At 44.5% G+C, this 18270-nt stretch overlaps 1 protein-coding gene across 1 annotated transcript in view; it reads left to right on the forward strand.

Moving 5' to 3' along the window:
• The first annotated feature begins 5014 nt into the window (after positions 1 to 5014).
• Positions 5015 to 18270, forward strand: part of HDGFL3 (HDGF like 3) — a 38617-nt gene continuing 25361 nt past the window's right edge. Inside the window, exon 1 of the mRNA XM_086620330.1 lies at positions 5015 to 5098. Within this exon, the coding sequence (XP_086476456.1) occupies positions 5015 to 5098 (84 nt within the window). The remainder of the gene's footprint in view (positions 5099 to 18270) is intronic.

An 18270-nucleotide genomic window follows, 5' to 3' on the forward strand; every position in this document is an offset into this window, starting at 1 on the left:
ATGGAAAATTTAAATTCTAATGGTTAAATTATGAAAAATATACAAGCAACTGAAAACAAATGTTTGAATTGGAAATTGTTAAGCAGCATTAACTGTAGGCAACTTTTGTCTGTTGTAGCTTTAGCTGAAATGCCTGTAGAGAACAAGGAGCGGCAGCAACGCATACTTGCTGATAACATTTGCATCCCATAAAAACCTTCCCAGCTAACAGTGGAAGGCTTGCAACCAGAGAGGAAGTCAATTTTAACTGAAGCGCTCCGATCTTTTCTGCTGCTAGGATATGCGCTCACACCTCTGCAACAGGTGAAGCAATCACCTTAAAGATTGTCTAATTTAATATGATTAGGACATTGCTCCAGTGTGTAACATAAGAAGATTCATGAAACTGAGTATAGATAACTTGCTCCAGCTATCGTGCACACCCTCCTCCCTTCTAAGCTTATTACAGAGAAGGCTTGAGATCCCCTGGTGAGCTGCTTATCTCCAGTAATTAAGAATATCCTAATGGGCATGGTAAGTGCCTTTCTGTGCATGTTGGGATGGACATATAACATCATGGCCTCTTTATGCCCGACATGAAGTGGCTCTGTGATTGCAGACAGTGCACTCAGACATGTCTTGCACAGGGGAATGGGTCAGTGTGACTCAGAACAATTTCCTATTAAAATATTTAACAGACAAGCACCAGCTTACTGTGGACATAAGCAAAATTCTAATCATATAATCATCGCTGACACATTTTTACATGCAGGAAAAGGAAATGCAGAAGGAAAGATAATTGTATCAGCTATAGATAGATAAGTAAAAAGAAATAATTTTACTTCAGTATCTTACAGTAAAGTTGATTATACAAGTGGCCGTGCTGCAGAGCATTTATAGTCCAATCTCAGAAGGGATTTGAGTGAGGAAAGCAAAAATTGTAAGGTGGCCAAGGACAGAATTTCAGAGGCAAACATCATAATCTGTGTGGCTTCTACAGACACGATATAGGCAGCATCTCACAAAATGGCAAGTGCAAGATAGCAGCATGAATAGGATCCATATACAAGACAGTTTGCATACAAATGTCCAATATATGTGTGCAAAACTATGATCATGGACTATCTCATGCAAAACTTACACGTTTAAAAATTTATTCATGACTTCTGAGGGTGCTTTTGAAATTAGGCCTTTTATGTCCACAAGCTCTTTTCTTAAAGATTGATCCACACTTTTGAATCAATGGAATTCTTTCTCTATGAAAATTTTCAACCAGGAATGTAGCTATTTTCTCCTCATATGAATAGGGTGGAAATGATCAGCTCTGGCTGAAAGCTTCTCAATAGGTTAAGAACAGTATTTCATGGGGGTTATTGGAAAAGCAAAATTCAGAAGTGTGGTAGTGGCTTCAAAACAGTTACCTCAGACACCATCTGTCCTGGGTGACTCATGGTTTCACTACTGACCACACTCCTGGCCCTGCCACCTCTCTGCATGGTCCTGCTGGGTCTCTGCCTTTACTCCCTTCCCCTGCTCCCACTTGTGTATACTGCCCTGCTCTGGAAATACAACACCTGCCTGGCAGGATGAGAAGTGAGAGGGAACTCACTCTTATAATTTTGGGGACCTTAAGGGGAAGGAGAGAGCCATCCCTGCTGCCATCTTCCTTGCTCAGTAAGCAGAGGGTTGTGACGTATTGGAACAGGCTACCCAGGGAGGTGGTGGAGTCCCCATGCCTGGAGGTGTTTAAAAACCATGTGGATTTGGTGTTGAGCAACATGGTTTAGGGACCCTGACAGTGCAGGGTGAATGGTTGGACTCGATGATCTTGAAGATGTCTTCCAACCAGATGGTTCTATGATTCTATGATTCTATGATTCTATGATTCTATGACATGGTGTTGCTGCCTCTGTGACCTGCTGCGCTTTGTCCATGCCCAAAGCAGACTCAGCTGTTGACTCCTGCAGACTTAGGACCTGGCCTATATACCTGTAGCACATACATATATTAGCAAGCCTCCACAGCCCTCCGTTCACACTTATGATCTGAAACTGCTCTTGAAGTGCTTGGAAGAAACTCTCTTCACTCCCCTTTCCCACTTCTGTGTAGAAGGGGTAGATGAACTCCTCTTTGTAATAGAAGAGAAAGGAACAGAATACAGGTGACAAAGCAGAAGATCTCAGGCTTTGTATGCTGTGATGAGTGGCTGGCGGGGTTATGCACACTGAGAAACTCCTTCGCTGTTTGTGCTGAGGTGGGTTTTTTTGCTGTTAATGTGTGGAACATTTGATTTGGTTTTTCATTTATCAGCAGGGAAATGCATCCTTGCATGTCCATGGGATGAGTCTTCTTTGGAGCTCTAGTACGTGATTATCTTCACTGCAGACTAGAAACATTATTCATTCTCTGCATCCTCTGCAGACACCAACGCTGGGACAAACAGAAGTTAAAAAGTGAACATTCCAATGAGATGTTTCAGTTTAGTATCTAGTCACTTTGAACTCCGCTATTCTGACCTTAGCAATACATTGTTGCATGGATGTGTATATAATGTGTACAGTTTCATTTTGGAAGAAATTGGCATACATCCTGCTCCTTTCTGATTTAAGATCACCAAATAAATTACTAGAAATAGCTATTAATATCTGTAGATGTAAAGCAAATAATGTTGTTGGGTTTGTTTTGGTTTGGGTTTTTTTTTTGGGGAGGGGGGGAGCGAGGAAAGGCAAGCAGCTCTATCTCTCTACTATTTCCAGAGATAAGGCTGGTTTGAGGAGATCATAGAGGTATGGGATGTAAGACACAACACATAGGATTATTCTGGACAGGCTTGGATCAGAGTCCACAGCTCCTGTACTCAGAGATTTTAAATTACATTTTTCTGAAGGGAATTTAAACTGAAATGTGGTATAAATTTAAAAGGATGCAAAATCCTATCCGATGTGAAAGTGAAAGTGAGCTGTTTGGCCACATGTCTATACTGAAGGTGGCTGTGTTGTCAACCCTGTCAGTGATCTTAGTACTTCAGGAACAGATAACAGCATTGTGCACAGTGCAGGGTAATCATATAAATGTTTATCCAGCTTCTTGGATTGTTGTTTTTTTTTTTTTTCCTATTGTTAGTCTGCTACTGATACCTGAGCTAATGATTTTACAGCAGTGCTTCCCCCCAGCAGAGAAGTCCTTATACTATTTTATGACCCGGAGTGACAAACTTTATTAGCTCATGTACTACCAACAGCAGTATTTGGGTACCAGAGCCACTTCTAGGGACAGCATAAACAGTAAGAGTTTTCTTGGTCCTATTCCAGCTCAGGAACAGGTGCTAGAAGAGGCATTTCTTTCTCTTCTTTCTCTGCCATTACCAGGCCTTACAGACTGGTAGTGCGGTGATCCATCTACTCCCTCCACGAAATGTGACCCTACAGCATTCAGCCACCTATTTCCCTCTTCATCAGCAAGAACTGCCTGCAGGCAGGTGCTTTCCTTGGGAGTCAGTAGAGGCACCCAGACAGAGCCGTCTCCCTAAACCCAAAGGGGGTAATTGCTGTGGGAATGGTTGGGGAACCCACTCCTACAGTCTCAGCCAAACCTGCAGGAAGATCTTTCCTAAACGTTTCCACTTGTCCAGCTTGCAGGTGCCTTCCTGGTTTTGCTCCTCTAGACAATACTTTGGTATAATAAATGTCAATAATAATAAATTTCTGAACATTAAAACTTAACTGGTAACAATATGGTAAAACCAGCAATATCCGGGTTTGGATTCGTGAGTTCCCAGTGCTTCCCTTCTGCACAGGAGCATGTTTGTAAAAAACAGCATCCTCTGGCAAGAGCCAGGTCCCACATACCCTCTGAGGGGAAGCCCTTGTTGTGCATTTAAGCAGATCCCAGGTCCAAGTCTTTGTGGCCATAGGGTTTTTCGGAGTTTTAGGCTGAGAAGGAAGGTGGAAGGGTTGGTGGTGGGGAGGAGGCTGGGTACAGAAATTGGGAAAACCATGTGTCCTGGGGCCGGGCCTGCTTGTGGCTGGGTGTTTGGCCACATGGAGAGGGCCGGGGTAAAGCCGGGGGTCTGCAGGCAGCCCTGGCGCAGGGGGATGCTGTTGACAGGGTGTGTGCCGGCAGCACAGGGAGGCCGAAGCACCTTGAGGAGCAGATCCACGCAGGGGCCCGGACCTCCATGACAAGGGTGGGCAAGGCACCCCCCAGGCCCAAGGGCTGGGAGCCTCTGGCCTGAGGAATTCGGGGACCCTGCTGCGAAAATCAGCCGGGCTCAGCCGGCTTCTGCTCGCCGCCCAGCCTCCATGTCAGGCGCGCATAAAGAACCATGTCATGCTTCAGCTGGGAAGGAAGGGCCGGGAGGGACTGGAGCCGCTCTGTGCTCTCCTATTTTCATAGAAACCGATCTGTGTACCTAGAAAATAACAGGAAGGGAAAGCGCGGGGGGGGGGCGCGGGCGGGGGGGGGGGGGGGGGGGGGGGGGGGGGGGGGGATAAGAAGATCCTGTTTTCGGTCGCTGCCCGAGGAGTAATTCGGAGGAGACGGCTCCATATTCCCGGGGCCGCGGCGGCTGCGGCGGGGATGGAGCGGGCGGCGCGGGCGGCGTAGCCAGCTCGCACGGGGGGGCCGCGGGCAGCGCCGCGCCCGCCCGCCGCCGCGGGGTGAGGGCTCCCCGGCCGCCCCCGCCCGGCCAGGCGCCCCGCCGCCCGCCGGCTCCCTGGTACCGGGGGCTGCTGGGGTTGTGTCCAAGGCCTCCCCCTCCCCCGCGTACACACTCACACACACATACACACACTCACACACACACACACACACACACTCACACACACACCCCATCTTCTCCTGCCGCCGCCGCCGCCGCCGCCGCCGCCGGAGAGATCGGGTTTTGCCCGCGGCCCGGCCCCGCTCCCGGCTGCGCCCCGTGCCCGGGCGCATCGCACCCCGCGGGGGCTCGCCCGGCTGCCCCCGGGGCGGTGTGCGCGGGGCGGGGGGTGTGGGAGGGCGGGGGGACACACGGCAGCTCCTGCGGCGGCTCCCGATGGCTCGTCCGCGGCCCCGAGAATACAAGGCTGGAGACCTGGTGTTCGCCAAAATGAAGGGGTACCCGCACTGGCCGGCCCGGGTGAGTACCGCGGCGGGGGCGCCCGGCCCCGCGCCGCCGCCGCCCCCCTTGCCCTCCTGCCGGGCGGGCAGCGGCCGGGCCGCGGCGAGCCGCCACCGGAGGCCCCGGCCCCGGCCCTGCCGGACGGGGGGCCGCGGTGCGCGCCCACCCCGTTATTATTGTGCATCTTTTCTTTGATCTGCAGATTTCTCCCCGGCCCCCCGGGAGGAGGAGGAGGAGGAGGAGGGGGAGGAGGAAGGGAGGGGGGCGAGCGCGGGCTGTACCTGGGCTGTTATCGCGGGGAGGAGGCTCGGGGAGCCGGCAGCCCTGCCTGCGTGACAACGATGCTGTTTGTTATACGCCCTCCCTCACCCCGGCCCGCCGGCTCCCCCGCGGGGCAGAGGGGCCCCCACGTCCCCCCGCGGCCGGTGCCCGGTGCCCGGTGCCCGGTGCCCGGGGCAGGGCAGGGCAGGGCAGGGCGGCCGCCTCCCGCGGGCCCGGCGCGGCCCAGGACCCGGGCGGGGGACGAGGCCTCGGGCCGGGCCCGGGGATCTGCGTGGGGAGGGGGCAGGACCCGGGGCAGAGCCGGGGCTGGAGGGGACATGTGGGGGGGGGGCGAGGCCTGGTGGCGCGCAGGGGGAAGGGGCCGAGGCCCCGAGCCAGGCGTCGGTCGTCCCCGGGGTGGCGGGTGCGGAGAGCCCGCGGGTGGGAGCGGGGGGCACGGCGCGGCGTGGGGAGGTTGGGAGAGGTGCGGCGGGGCCCGCACGGGTGCTGGCATCCCTGCAGCGCGGCGGCGCACCCCTCTGTGCAGGGGCGTTCGGCACTTGGGACCCCGCTCAGCCACTGGCCTTGTTTTGTCTTTCACTGTGTTGACTTTCTTCCACGGTCCTTTGTCGTTTTTTTGGTTTACGCCGCCGTGATATAACTGGGGTGGAAGGGCATGGTGGGCATTTGGCAGTCAGATAAAGCACCCTGTTGTATCTAAACACCCATTTTTGGTGCCACTACAATAACGCAGGGCAGAGCTTTCTCCTGGGGGGTCTGGTACCGTGGCACGCTTACACAGCCTGTCCCTTTCCTCCGTTTTGGTCACTCTTGGGTAAACTCACTGTGTAACACGTGTTGCGTGAACTCGCTGGCAGGCATCAACCGGTGAGAGTCTGCGTTTACGGGTCTTCTCCAGCCTTACCGGGGCGATTGGGTAGTGCTTCACGCCATCATTTTCTAGTCAAGGAAAGTTGCTGGTCTTTATAAAGAGCATAAAGATGATGAAGTGTTGTACACAACATGCAGGAAAACATAGATGGGCAGGATAAAGGTGTAATGACGTTTAGCATTACCCTTGACAAGAGAACCCAGGAAAAGGATGGGTGTACATGGTGGAAAGTGAATTGAAAGTGTCCCGAGTATAACTGAGCAAACAGAAGTGGCGTTGAGCAGCAGACACTGCACAGGGAGGGAAGGCCAACACCACAGGCTTAAGGAAAGGTTGATGAAAAAAGAATAGTGAGAGGGTGCTAAATATCTAGAAGCATGTAAATAAGGTGGTGCATTCAATTATTTTGGCAGAGCAAGCTAAAATTAGCATGCTAAAGACTGAACTTAATCAACACTGGGTTGCAGTTTTGTTATTCTATCATTATGCAGGTTGCTGGATATACTACCTAAAAAATATCAATTTGTGTCAGCAGAACAGCATGATCTACTGAAAATTGACTTCTTTCCTACCTCTGTCATGGTTTAATTTACTGTGAAAATGTTAATGTGAACTGTTGAGACCATTACCACGTTGAAGCATGTTAATCCCTTTCCTTTTTTAGCCTTTGTGAAACTCCCATTTGTTTACCCAGAAGCAGAACAGGGCCTTTTGTTTTAATAGCATTTTCTTTCCTTTAATAAAATCATTATATACTATGCAGCTGGTCATAGCCTTCGACTGGGTGTCTAAGTAGGTATCTGAATGGCAGTAATATCCAACAGAGTACGTCTTCACTAGGAAAAAATAGGTGTGCTATTAACATAACTTACTTCCTTTGTGCAGACTAACAGGATGTAAAGTTCAAGTGAAGACAAAGCAGTCTCTAGTTTTAACATGACTTAGCAAGTGGAGGTAGGATCCGTAGAAAGCCTGGAGTCTGCCATCGGGTAAGAAGAGAGCAGTCAGGCTAAGAGAGCGTTAGTACTGGGTTTTAGTTCACCTGAGTGGCAAGAGGCACAGAGTGTGCTCCTGTGACACGTGATGCGGTTCCATACAACTTCGTGTTAGATCAGGCTGATGTCTGAACCTAATATATTGCTCTTGAAAAACAAAGTTCATACCATCTTTACTAGGACTTTTCTTCATCTTGATTGCCAAGTTTTGCCAAGTGCTCACTTCCTTAAGCAAAGGAAAAACCTAGTGAGGACTCTAGTCTTTATTTTGTTTCCCAGAAAACATTATTATGTGCAAGTAAGAAGAAGTGTTTGAGTTGAGGATGCAAGTCAGATACTCTGATTAACTGAATGCCTATTATCCAGGGGATTCACTTGTTTCCAGATCCTGGAGTGTTTACTACCTACATCTTTATTCATTATGCAATTAGTGTGTTTGATCTTTGTATTCTCATGTAAAAACGTACATATTTCATGCTAATATACTAGCTTAATAATAGGAGTTACAGTACATTTAAATGGCAGTGTTATTGCCCTTAGCAAAATTACATTTTGCATCTGTGAAACCTTTGACATGAATTTCCTGTCTAGGGACAAACTTCTTAAACTATGTTTAATAAACCTGAGAAGCGTTAAAGAAGGACAGAAGGACTCTGCCTACCCTTTAGTGAAACACACAGACATAACTGGCCTGGCTCAGATTCAACCGTGTATTTTTGTGTGCATGGGTAGTGTCATACTGAAATTCGGCCTCAGATCCCAGAAGCAGTCCAGCCGCGGTAGCGCGCATCTGCACCCGGCTCAGTTACGCTCATCTCTCGTTAAGCAGAGCGCTTGTGGGCTCAGCCAGCTCCATGTGGAGCAACACTGCAGACATCCAGCGTAGGCAGCAATCTCCAATCCTAGACCATTAGCTTTCCACCCCCTCTCCTTGGAGGTGCGTTGATCTAGCGATCAGCAAGAACAAGACCGGCAAGCCTGACTTTCATCGCTGACAGTAAAGAGAGAGAAACTGTGAAGAAACTGGTCAGATAGTGATGATGAGCCCAGGGACCATTGAAAAATTTGGTCTAATAATTGATGGTGCGTTGCAGCAGTCAAACTGCATTTCAGGTTTCTTCGTGGATGGATCTAGAATTAATTTGAAAAGGATCAGACTTGCCATACTTAGCCAAAATAGTAATGGCCAGTAAATCTTATCTTTACGTACCCTGTTAAAATAGAATTGGTGAATAAAACTACTCTCTTCAAAAGATGCTTTTAGACACTTGGTGTCTGAAGGATGTCACTTAGGTCTTGTTACCTGGAAGGGCTGCTTTGCATTTTGGTATCACGTGTTCTTGGGCAAAGCCAAAATTTCCTTTAGCTTGACTGGGGGACAGTGAATAGGTTTAGGGTTTAGGCCTCAGGAATTGTTTTGAAACTTAATAATAACAGTAAATAAAATACTAGTAGCAGTTTGGTTTAACACAGTTTTTATGTTAGCCTGTGGTGTCAGTTGTCTTCAGATGCTCATCAAAAATGCAGAATAAATACCAACTAGCCAGGTCATCAGTTGCTGTAATCCAACAAAAAAGCAGTTGTGTATCCAGGGTGCAGAAGAAAGTAGAGAAAAGATACTGTCGTGGTTAAAATATAGGAAAATAGGTTTCAATGCATTCTACATTTCATGAGTGGTCTTTGCCTTTGAAGCACTAAACTCCTCTGTGTCTTAGTTCCTTGTTTGTAAAAGACAGTTAACAACACTTTTCTCTTTAAAAAGGTGTTGTGGAGACAAAATCATTAACATTTATGAGTTGCTTGGCTACTGCCGTGATAGGAGCTGTGTTAGCCCACATAGTCAGAAAAATCTCTGTCTTCGGATACCTAGTTTATCTAGGATAGATGTCCTGGTTTATTGAGAAATTGCCCCTTGAATAGTCACTCAGATGAGATAAAAGGAAAAAAACTAATGGTAGATTCAGAAAGATCAATAATGGTATTTGTTTTATGAGTGACCCTGAAGAAACAATAAGCACTTAGTTGCTGAAATTAGCTGCTGATTTAAAAATAGGAAGGAAGCTGTTAATGCAACTTCAGAGAGCAGAGGAAAAAGTCTGGAATGACCTCAATAAGATAAGAGCGTGCCCAAGTAAATGGCTGATGCCATTATTGAACAGAAATCTAGGATTTTGCAGCTGAGGAGACAAGAACCATATTTGGGTAAACACGAGTGGTTTGTGCAGGGATGGTAAAGTTGATTTGGGACAATACAAAAGAGATCCAAGCAGGTAAGACAATGTATTTTAGTGTAAAACACATGGATGCTTAGAGCTGTTCAGAACATTTTGTGTTGGGAGGAGAACACAGCCTTTAAAGTGACGGTGTCGCACTAACTATTAGGAAGGTGCATTTACTGTCTTGTGAAGGCGAATTTCTTATTCTCTGGACTCCTGTTTGTCTGTCCATTTCCTTTATTGCTACCCTGAATTAACGCCTACTTGAACTCCAAATTTGCTAGTTAGCTGACAATCGTCGTATATGAATATCACTATTAAAAGCCATCTGCCAATAGCAATGGCAAAATGGTAGGTGGGGCACTTTAGTGTATTACAGTTGCAAATGGGTAGGAAATTTTCAGTGTATTGCTTAGAGTAATACATAGTAAATGCTGTCATTTTAATGGGAACTAGTTTTGGGGGGGGGGCTGAGCATCATAAATGTAATGATTATATGATAGTTTTTAGCTGAGTGCATTTTTTCAGTATTGTTGACTATGTTTTCCATCCAGCGAGGCATTAAAGTACGGCACCTTAAAGTGTGAACTAAAGTAATCCAAGGGAAGGGCTTGATGGTAAGCTTATGCTTAAAGACTTTGTTAGATTAGATCTAAAAAGGCTAATAACACTATAGTATTAGAGTGTAGTATAAATTTAGAGGCTATTAAAAGAAATTACTGCTACAAAGTGACAGATTTACAGAAGACTTTCAGTATCAGTAAAAAAAAAAAAAAGATAAAAATACATTTTGGACACCCTTGTGCAGACGTTTTAGTAAATAAACCTCTCTTCCAGTTCAGTGAAGTATGGATGGAGCCAGTGGGTTGATTGTGGTGAAGCCCTCAGTGTAGGATCAAGGTCTGTGTTCTGACATAGTTTGGTAAAACACAAGATACTTAACCAGGAACAACTTTGATCAGTTACAATTGCAGGTATGGCAGCTTGGAAATATCAAAGTCTCAAACACATTATAGAAGAAGTATTCTATGTTTTAACTGTTCAATATTTGAAACAGGCCATTTGTTTTCTTATTCGTATAAGGATGAGGGAAGGTAGGTTTTCCCTGGCAGAGTTTATCTTTTTTGGCAAAGAATGACAGACAAAAATCAGATTAGGTCCAGAAAACTTCAAAGGGTCCATCAGAAATAGACAACAGATCTTTCTCTGTGTTTTTCTGCCAAAACCCAGTCTGCAGTCTTTTGAGCTTTTCTCCTTGGCCATTTGGGACCTGTCCAGTCCTTCACCATGTGCTTTTCTCCTTTTTCACCTTTTGGTTGCTCTGGTTTATGACCTCACTTTTGCCGTGTTACTAAATATGAGTCTCCTGTGACTTCTCCTTTACTAACTCAGAGCTTCTTCTGTCTCTCTCCCTCTTTAATTACGTACCTCACTCATACATCACTCCTCAGAGATCTGAAAGCAATTTTTCATGGCAGGTCTCTGTTTGTTCCTTTCTGAGATGAGACATGATTTGCTGATCTCTGCAAAGGAACTAATGGGGAAGTTGTGGCTTCTTCAGACAGCGCTCCCCTGACTTCTGCTGTGGTGCATCTGAAAAGAGCACATTTAAAGCAGTGAGCCCTTTATGGAATCGTTTTTTACTTTCTAAACCTTCTGCACCAGGTTGACACATGTTACTTAGATAGCATTTAAACTTTTATTTACAGATACCTGGTCATATTTCGAGTAGGTGCGAGTGCCTTTTCAGTGACTTCAGCTCATTGAGTACTGTTTCCTTCATTTCCTAAAATGAAAATAACAAGGAGTGAAGTGTGGATTCTCCTAGTGTTCAGAAGGTGGGGAACCTCAGCAGCTGATGGTCTTTCTCCATGCTTCTGCATTCTGCTTTAAGTGTGACTTAAAAACAGTTTTCGTCTGAGGATTGTAGTGTAAAATGGAGTAGTTTTTTAAGTGAAGTTGAACCATAGCTTACAGTAAAACCTTTCCAGTTGCTCTTGTTTGGCAAACAAATAATTTTGGGGCCAAGATGTTCTATGTTTGTTGTTAGCACGGCAGGGATATTTGGGAAAACTTCTTTAAAATTCAGTTCTTTAAATCTCTCTGGTTTGCTTTTTGGGTTTTAATTAGTTTAAATAACTAGCCCCAAATGTGCAAGTCGGATCTTTTTGTGTAAACGACAATAGATGAATACATTTTCTCCTGCAGTGTCATGATTTTAAGTCCAAATTAAGCTAACCCAGAATGAAGACAGTTGTCTCAGAAGTTTTGAGGCAATACGCAATTAAAGTTTTTCATACCCATACTGTACAGGCTTTTTGTTAGATGTTTTTCCTTGTCATTTTGAAGCCACTGAATAATTTTCCTCAACTAATCTCATGGAAATCATTTGGATATATGTTTTATCTGTAGGAAGAGTGCCCCTTTCAGTGAAATCTGTAGCCTGTCAAGTCAATCTGTATGTTCTTACTGCGAAAAGATATAAGAAATGTTAGTTTCCATTACATTAATTGGCAGATCTCTTCTTTTTATTATTGTCTAAAGAACCTTTTAGGACCTCCAACTGAAATGAATTTTTGTAAGTGGTAGACAGCAAAACGAAGGCTGACTTTTTAGTCTTAACTCTTCATTTCCTCATTTCCCTATCATAGTAATGCATTAACGAGTCTTCCTGCATTTAGGGTAATAAAAATCTTGTAAGCAAGTGATTGCTGACAGTAAGTATATACAATTGTCATTTGAGGACAGATGAAAGGATTTCCTGATAATGCTGGAAAAGTGGTGACAATGTAGAGAGCTTGGACGTTTTAACTGTTTGAAATGGTGTTGTCTGAGCAGTAAAGACCTTTCCACTGTATGCTTGAGAGGCATAAGGGAGAACGAGTCTGCCTGAGGCCTCTCAGTAATACAGTAATTCGAGTGACAAATATAGCAACAAACACTGGAAAGTAGCCTGTGTGGAGCAGGCAGGAAGTGGTTGTGGAGCCAGCTTTTTAAAGGTGTCAGGAATTAGCTGAACATCGGTACTTCGCTGTATCTTTAGGTACCTTGGTACTTTTCAAGTCTGCCCCTGTGTCATCTGTATCTCTGACCTCTACACACCATGGATATGTGTGTGTACACGTACCTGTTCTGTGCACAGGTATGCACACACACTCATAGAAAAGATAGAGACCTAAAACATGAGGGTAGCACATTGCCGTGGTAGCACATCACGACTCTGGATTCCAATAGAGGCAGCATCAACAGAGAAGGACCCAGTAGTTTGGCTGAAGCACAATAGGAGCAACTAGAATGAACAGTTATGTGAAAGAATCCAAGAAATATTTGGCAACAAGTGAGTATCATGAGGTAAAGCTTCTAAAATTTAAAGAAGGAAACAGATCCTTGCTTCCTCCTCTTGGGAAGGTCTCTGTGTTACTGGCTTTGCACATCTGAGATTGTTTCATTCATTTGTGTAACAGCCAGTTCTAAACCTGATACAGAAATTGGAAAGAAACTGCAGATTCATTTCCAGTTTTCCTTTCTTCTACTCAAGCTATTTGACTTGACAGTCTTGATAATACTTAGTTTTACCTGAAGGGTATATGAGACCTGGCTTTGAGATTGGAGGTTTTTTTGTTTATTTTTTTTTTTTCTTAGAAGACAAAAGAAAGGTAAGAAATTTGGGTAAATACTACAGCATCTTAACAAAACAATGAACTTCCTATGTTATGATGTAGTTCCTATCACCCCATTCTGAAGTTCCCCATCCTTCAAATGGTCTCAGGTCAACCCAAATATTGTCCTTGGCATCATTGCTGCTCCAAAAGACACACAATGCTCTTGAATTTCAGAAGGATTTTATCTCTGTCTCCTGGCCTTTTGTAAAGCCCTGCTGAAATCTGAAAATGCCTTCAGAGTCAACATAAAGGGAGGAAACGACATTGTACTGTGCTCTGGGTAGCACAAAGCCTAACCTTAGAAAGGACAGGTGTCTATAGACTTTGGTCTCTGCCTTAGAAAACTGCATTTAAATGTCTTTCAGTTTTCCATTAGCAGACTGAAAGGATAATTAGCATACATCTGTAGCCCCGAAAATGCAAACTGGAAACAACTGTTTATTTTGCCTTGCAGCAACATGTAAAAAACCTAGAGAGAGGCTGTGTGCCAGCTCTAGTTTGGCTGCTTGAATAGAAGACATCATGAAACAAAAGAGGAAAAACAGGGCAAGGAATATCATACACCAAAGAATTTCTTTAAGACCATCAGTTAACAAAGCATCCTACGTACAGTGGAGTAAGTAGGGCCAGGGAGGAAGGAAAAAATTCCAGGCTGCAGCGACCTTACAGGTATCACTGTGGTGTCATCAATGTCAAGTAGGAAACAGTGTCAGCCTTTGAAGTCAGTAACTTTGTACTCCTTGGGCTTGTAAAGCACCTACCTGTGAAGCCACTTACTACACTGAAAGTAAAACCACAGTGAGGGGATCAGTAGGAGAAACTTTAAGTCTGGGAGAGCTTGAGACACAATTGCACAATAATGCAAACCATTTCTGGGAATCAGTCCCATATCAGACTGGATTACTAAATGTAATAAATATAAGTACATATTGAAACTTAATAATAAGATACAGAGTGACCTTACAGAGATAGGTAGCGTCAGTCTGGAGATGCATTCCAGGTGGGAGAAATGAGGAAGTACAGATAGAGGAGCAAATGCTATAGTTGCAAGAAGCAATTCTGGAGTTGCTGTCCTTCCCTTGATATGTTTATGCGTTTTGCATAGAAAGTCATTGGATATAAACGGCTCCTTTCTGCTAGTTTTTCTTTGGCTCCGCAATCTTACGTTTTAGAGTGTTCAAGCCTCCATTAAAAGGATACCGTGAACCCCTTCTTTTAATTCCTGGAGGACAGGGTATCTCCTCAGCTGGAGTCTCCTCCACATGAAGAAAACAAGAATCCAGGTCTCTGTTCCTGACTCTTACCCTAGTCCCTAACCTGTTGTTTGGTAACTAGGAGGAATTCCTCCATCTCCTCCTCCGTGTGTCCTTTGGGAAGACTTCAGCTGTAGGGCACGTATGGTTCACCTTTTCTACAGCTCGTATCAGTATCTTCCCATTGCAGCAGCTGTGGGTGGGGGGTAAGGGAGGAAGGCACTGATGGAGTAGCCTTTAGACTGGTGTGTGCCGTGGGTTGGCCGTCCTGACAAAGCAGCTTAAGGTGATGCCAGAAAGCAGAGCACTGTGCCTCAAAAGGAGGTTTGTGTCCTTCCTCCTCTCAAGTTTTGTCTTTCTCTTTCCTACTGCTTGTGCAGAGACCGCCCAAGCACAATGGCTGAGGGGACCAGCAGCCATGGAGGGGGGTGATCCGCATCTCACAGCAGAAGTGAGGCCGATCCTGCAAGGCCTGCCTGCCTTCCTTTGGATATAATTTATTATCCATCACTTTATGTACATCAATCCCTCTGGCCCCACTGATTGCTTTTTGGTGTATGTGTTGACATAAATAGCTGTGTATTTTTCTTTACCTTCCTTCAACCTGTTACCAGCCTGTACGGTGATGTCCTGCACAGGACCAAAATAATGTTCCCGGGTGCGGTTGCTCCATGTCGGGGTTGTCTGCCAGGGCTCTGGCAGGATGTGTGTTTGCATACGGGGATTTCTGCATATTGCCTTGACCTTTGCAGCACATTGGTTGTTCAAATGTAACTTGTGGTCCACTATTGGCTTCCTGTAGTATTGCTGCTTCCAGCTTTCTCTCTTTTACGTTGCCAATCCTTTTTCCCAGATGTATTAGCTTTTTCCTTTTGCAAACTAAATTTCGGGTTACTTGCAGCTCATATTTCTCACAGACCCAGGACTCTGTGAGTCAGTTGTTACATTGGTTTTACCATCACTGGGTGTAGTGAAGTGGCTGCATGTTTATACATACATACATACATACATGCATACAAGCATAAGAGAGTGTCTTAATATTTGCACAGGTTCCTAGCTTGCTGTCCCAGATGCCTCTTCCAGAACATGGAAGAAGGTGTTAAGTGAGGCAGATCCAGCAAGGAGTACTTCTAAGCAAGGCATCTCGTGCCAGACACTGTACCCTACTGTAGTGGCATCTTTTGTCATCTTTTTCTTAAACTAATTAGTTGCGAGTTGGTTTTCAGCCCAGATGTCACTGTTTCCATCTAAGCCGGTGTAAATTCGTATTTCTGTAAGGATTTCTTCAGACACTGTTATCTGGAATCCAATTAGGTAGCGTTCGTTCAGGATTAATCACAGATGGAAGTGTGTGCGGATTTGAGGTTCCCGTGTTCTTAGCAGCGTACTGTTACCCTGTGTTTCATTACCCTCCAGCAGGCACGGGCTTGGGCATTTGACATGTTCTAGGAGTAGCCCTGCGCAGATCCGCTGCAGAGCTGGAGGCTTGCTGTCCTGGTTGTTACGGAACAGCAGAAGGAAGATGATACCTATCCTGTTAGTTTGCTCTGTAAAGACCGTATCCCAAAGGCAGCGAATGAGTTTGACTGCATAAAAATTCCTTGATTTCAATAAAACTGCTTACATGTGTGCTGTCATGCTTGTAGAAACATGAAGTAGGACCACAGCCTGAGGGAGAAGGCAGATGTTCATCTTAAAAAAGAAAAAAAATAAAAGATGACATTCCTTACTGCAGTGCCTTTCCAAATACCAGGGCTTTTGAAAGATATTAGTGGTGCAGCAAACTCAACAGATAATTCTTTTCGTATGGTGTCTGGGTCAGGTGACTCACATATGTTCATATTTTCAGGTGACCCTTTTTGCTGCTTTTTATCAGGAGTTATTTTTCAAAATCTTCCTCTTGTGCAAACTTTATGTTTCTTTGTCACAGTCAGTATTTCTATCATGGCTTTTAGAAGAAGGTAGCATAAAGTTATTAAGCCTTGTGATTAGAATTTTAATTAATGCAAAGATATATCACCAGTAATAAGCTTGTTCTATCTGTTAATATTTTGTTTTCTTTGCATTTATTTGAGAAACTCTGCTTTGGAGCTTTTTATTGTTGTTAAGGGAGTGGGTCAGTTTTCTGAGCAGGTTTTTTGAATTGGTACTTCTGGTAAAATGACAAGAATTCCTTGTTAAAAGATGAAAACAGATTAGAGAAGACACATTTGTCTGCTTTGGAGCTTTTTATTGTTGTGAAGGGAGTGGGTCAGTTTTCTGAGCAGGTTTTTTGAATTGGTACTTCTGGTAAAATGACAAGAATTCCTTGTTAAAAGATGAAAACAGATTAGAGAAGACACATTTGTCAGACCCGGCTCTTCAGCATTAAAATGCTGTGAATGTTTTCTCCTTATCTTTTGGAAGATGTTTTATGCCATCTCCTGCCTTACAAATTAATAGATTCACCTGCGTATATAATTGCCATGTTATTGTGCTGGATGGGATCTGATCATACTAAGACAATGGCTTTGTTTATGCTGCCAAACTGTATGCCCAGCTGTGCTTGCAGGATCAAGCCTCTAACTGTTAAGTTTCTAGAAGCCCATAATAATAAAGATTTTAGTGGCAATATGCTAAGAAGAAACACCAGCTTCTTTAGCAGATGTGGGAGCATGGGGAACAATTTTTTAATGAGAAGCTTAGACTTTTTCTGAAACATTTGCTGCTAGATGAAGGTGTTACTTTATTTGTTTGCCAAATGTCAGCAATACAGTTGACCTGGTGTATTAACAGGGGTGTCAGGGTTGTCTCCAAGGCAGATGTATTGAAAAGGACTGCCATCAGGAATGCTACACTTGAGACGGAATCGGGTATCTTGAGGATTAAAAGCAGTGTGAGCTAAAACTCTTTGGTTGTGGTGCATGATTTGGTCACATCGTGTGTCATCACCAGTGCATTAAAAAGTAAAGGCAAGTGACAGAATTAAAATTTTGAAGGCTGACTGAAAGGCTTTTGGTTGGATTTTGTTGATTTATGTGAGGTAAGCACTGTATCCGGATCCCAGGATAAATTTGTATGTGCAGTGTTCCCTACTGCCCTTCCTAGTTCCAGATATGTGTCTTACTAACCACGTTCTCTTCTATGTGTAATTGCCTTTTCCCAGTCATTTGCTCATTATGAGTCAGAATAATATGCTGGTTTTTTACAGCTATTTTTTAAAACAAAATGGTAACCTGATTTAAAACATGTTTTTTCACTGAGCTGCCAAGGGAGACTGCTAAGCTCCCATGCTTAGTACGGATGCCGTTTCTGATTCAGAGGTAAAGAGTGTTTTAAAAATTTAATATTAATGTATGCGGGAAAACAGCTATTACAGTTCCCCACGTGTAATTTGTCCCCTGACAGCCTGTATCCTTTTAAAATCATCACTCCTTTAAAATTAATCTTCTGATTACCCCTCCAAGTATGGTATAGAAATGAGAGAGCGATGGCCAGAAGCCCTTGGTGTTGTTTGGAGAAGGAAAGTTAAGAGAAAATCCGAGACTTTTGGAAGACAGCAGATTCTGGAGTAAACTTTATGACTTCTGTAACGTAACTGCAGCTGAGTCACTAGGTTTTGTAGATACCTCCCATTCATGGAAACACCATATTCTGAGAGGTTATTTGAAAGTAACACAAAATACTTACACATACCTCATACACAAATTCAGGCTAACTTATTGGATAGAAAGAAAGGATGCTATAAAGTAACTCTTAATCCTGCAGGTATATGAATGTTTAGGCAACTTCCATCCCATGGTTAATCCATGTATGTTAAAAGAGAGTACTCACATAGTTAAAACTCATAATTAGTGTTTTTGACGTATAATATATATTTTTAGAATAACAGGCGTGCCACCCTAGCAAGTCTGGTCACTACCATATTGATA

This window comes from Tauraco erythrolophus, chromosome 14, assembly GCF_009769465.1.
Source record: "Tauraco erythrolophus isolate bTauEry1 chromosome 14, bTauEry1.pri, whole genome shotgun sequence".
In the NCBI taxonomy this organism is placed as follows: domain Eukaryota; kingdom Metazoa; phylum Chordata; class Aves; order Musophagiformes; family Musophagidae; genus Tauraco; species Tauraco erythrolophus.